Source organism: Penaeus monodon, chromosome 21, assembly GCF_015228065.2.
Source record: "Penaeus monodon isolate SGIC_2016 chromosome 21, NSTDA_Pmon_1, whole genome shotgun sequence".
Lineage (NCBI taxonomy): Eukaryota > Metazoa > Arthropoda > Malacostraca > Decapoda > Penaeidae > Penaeus > Penaeus monodon.
In genome coordinates this window covers 40,583,835-40,584,087 of record NC_051406.1, presented here as the reverse complement: position 1 = coordinate 40,584,087, position 253 = coordinate 40,583,835, and the positions used below count along the sequence as shown (strand labels likewise).

Sequence of the window (253 nt, the reverse complement as noted above, 5' to 3'; positions counted from 1 at the left end):
CTATTCTAAAACAACCGAATCAAACTGAAATAACTCCATCTGCAGGTTTCATCCAACCCGTGTGCCTCCCGCCCGCCGATTTATCCCTGAGCGCCGAGGCCAGGAGCCAAGGAGCGATCGTGGCCGGCTGGGGCGTCACCGAGAAGGGAATTCAGAGCGACAGGCTGCAGCATCTCATCCTGCCCTTCGTCGAGAACAAAGAGTGCAACGAGAGGTACAGAGGCAACCTGGTCGCGGAACAGGTAATGGCGGA

The 253-nt window shown here is 56.9% G+C and overlaps 1 protein-coding gene across 1 annotated transcript in view; it reads left to right on the top strand.

Annotated features, from left to right (window-relative positions):
* The window catches only part of LOC119586494 (melanization protease 1-like), a gene marked incomplete in the record, with an annotated part of 4,875 nt that overhangs the window by 3,728 nt on the left and 894 nt on the right, over positions 1–253 (top strand). Inside the window, 1 exon segment of the mRNA XM_037935233.1 lies at positions 46–242. Coding sequence (XP_037791161.1) covers positions 46–242 — 197 coding nt within the window.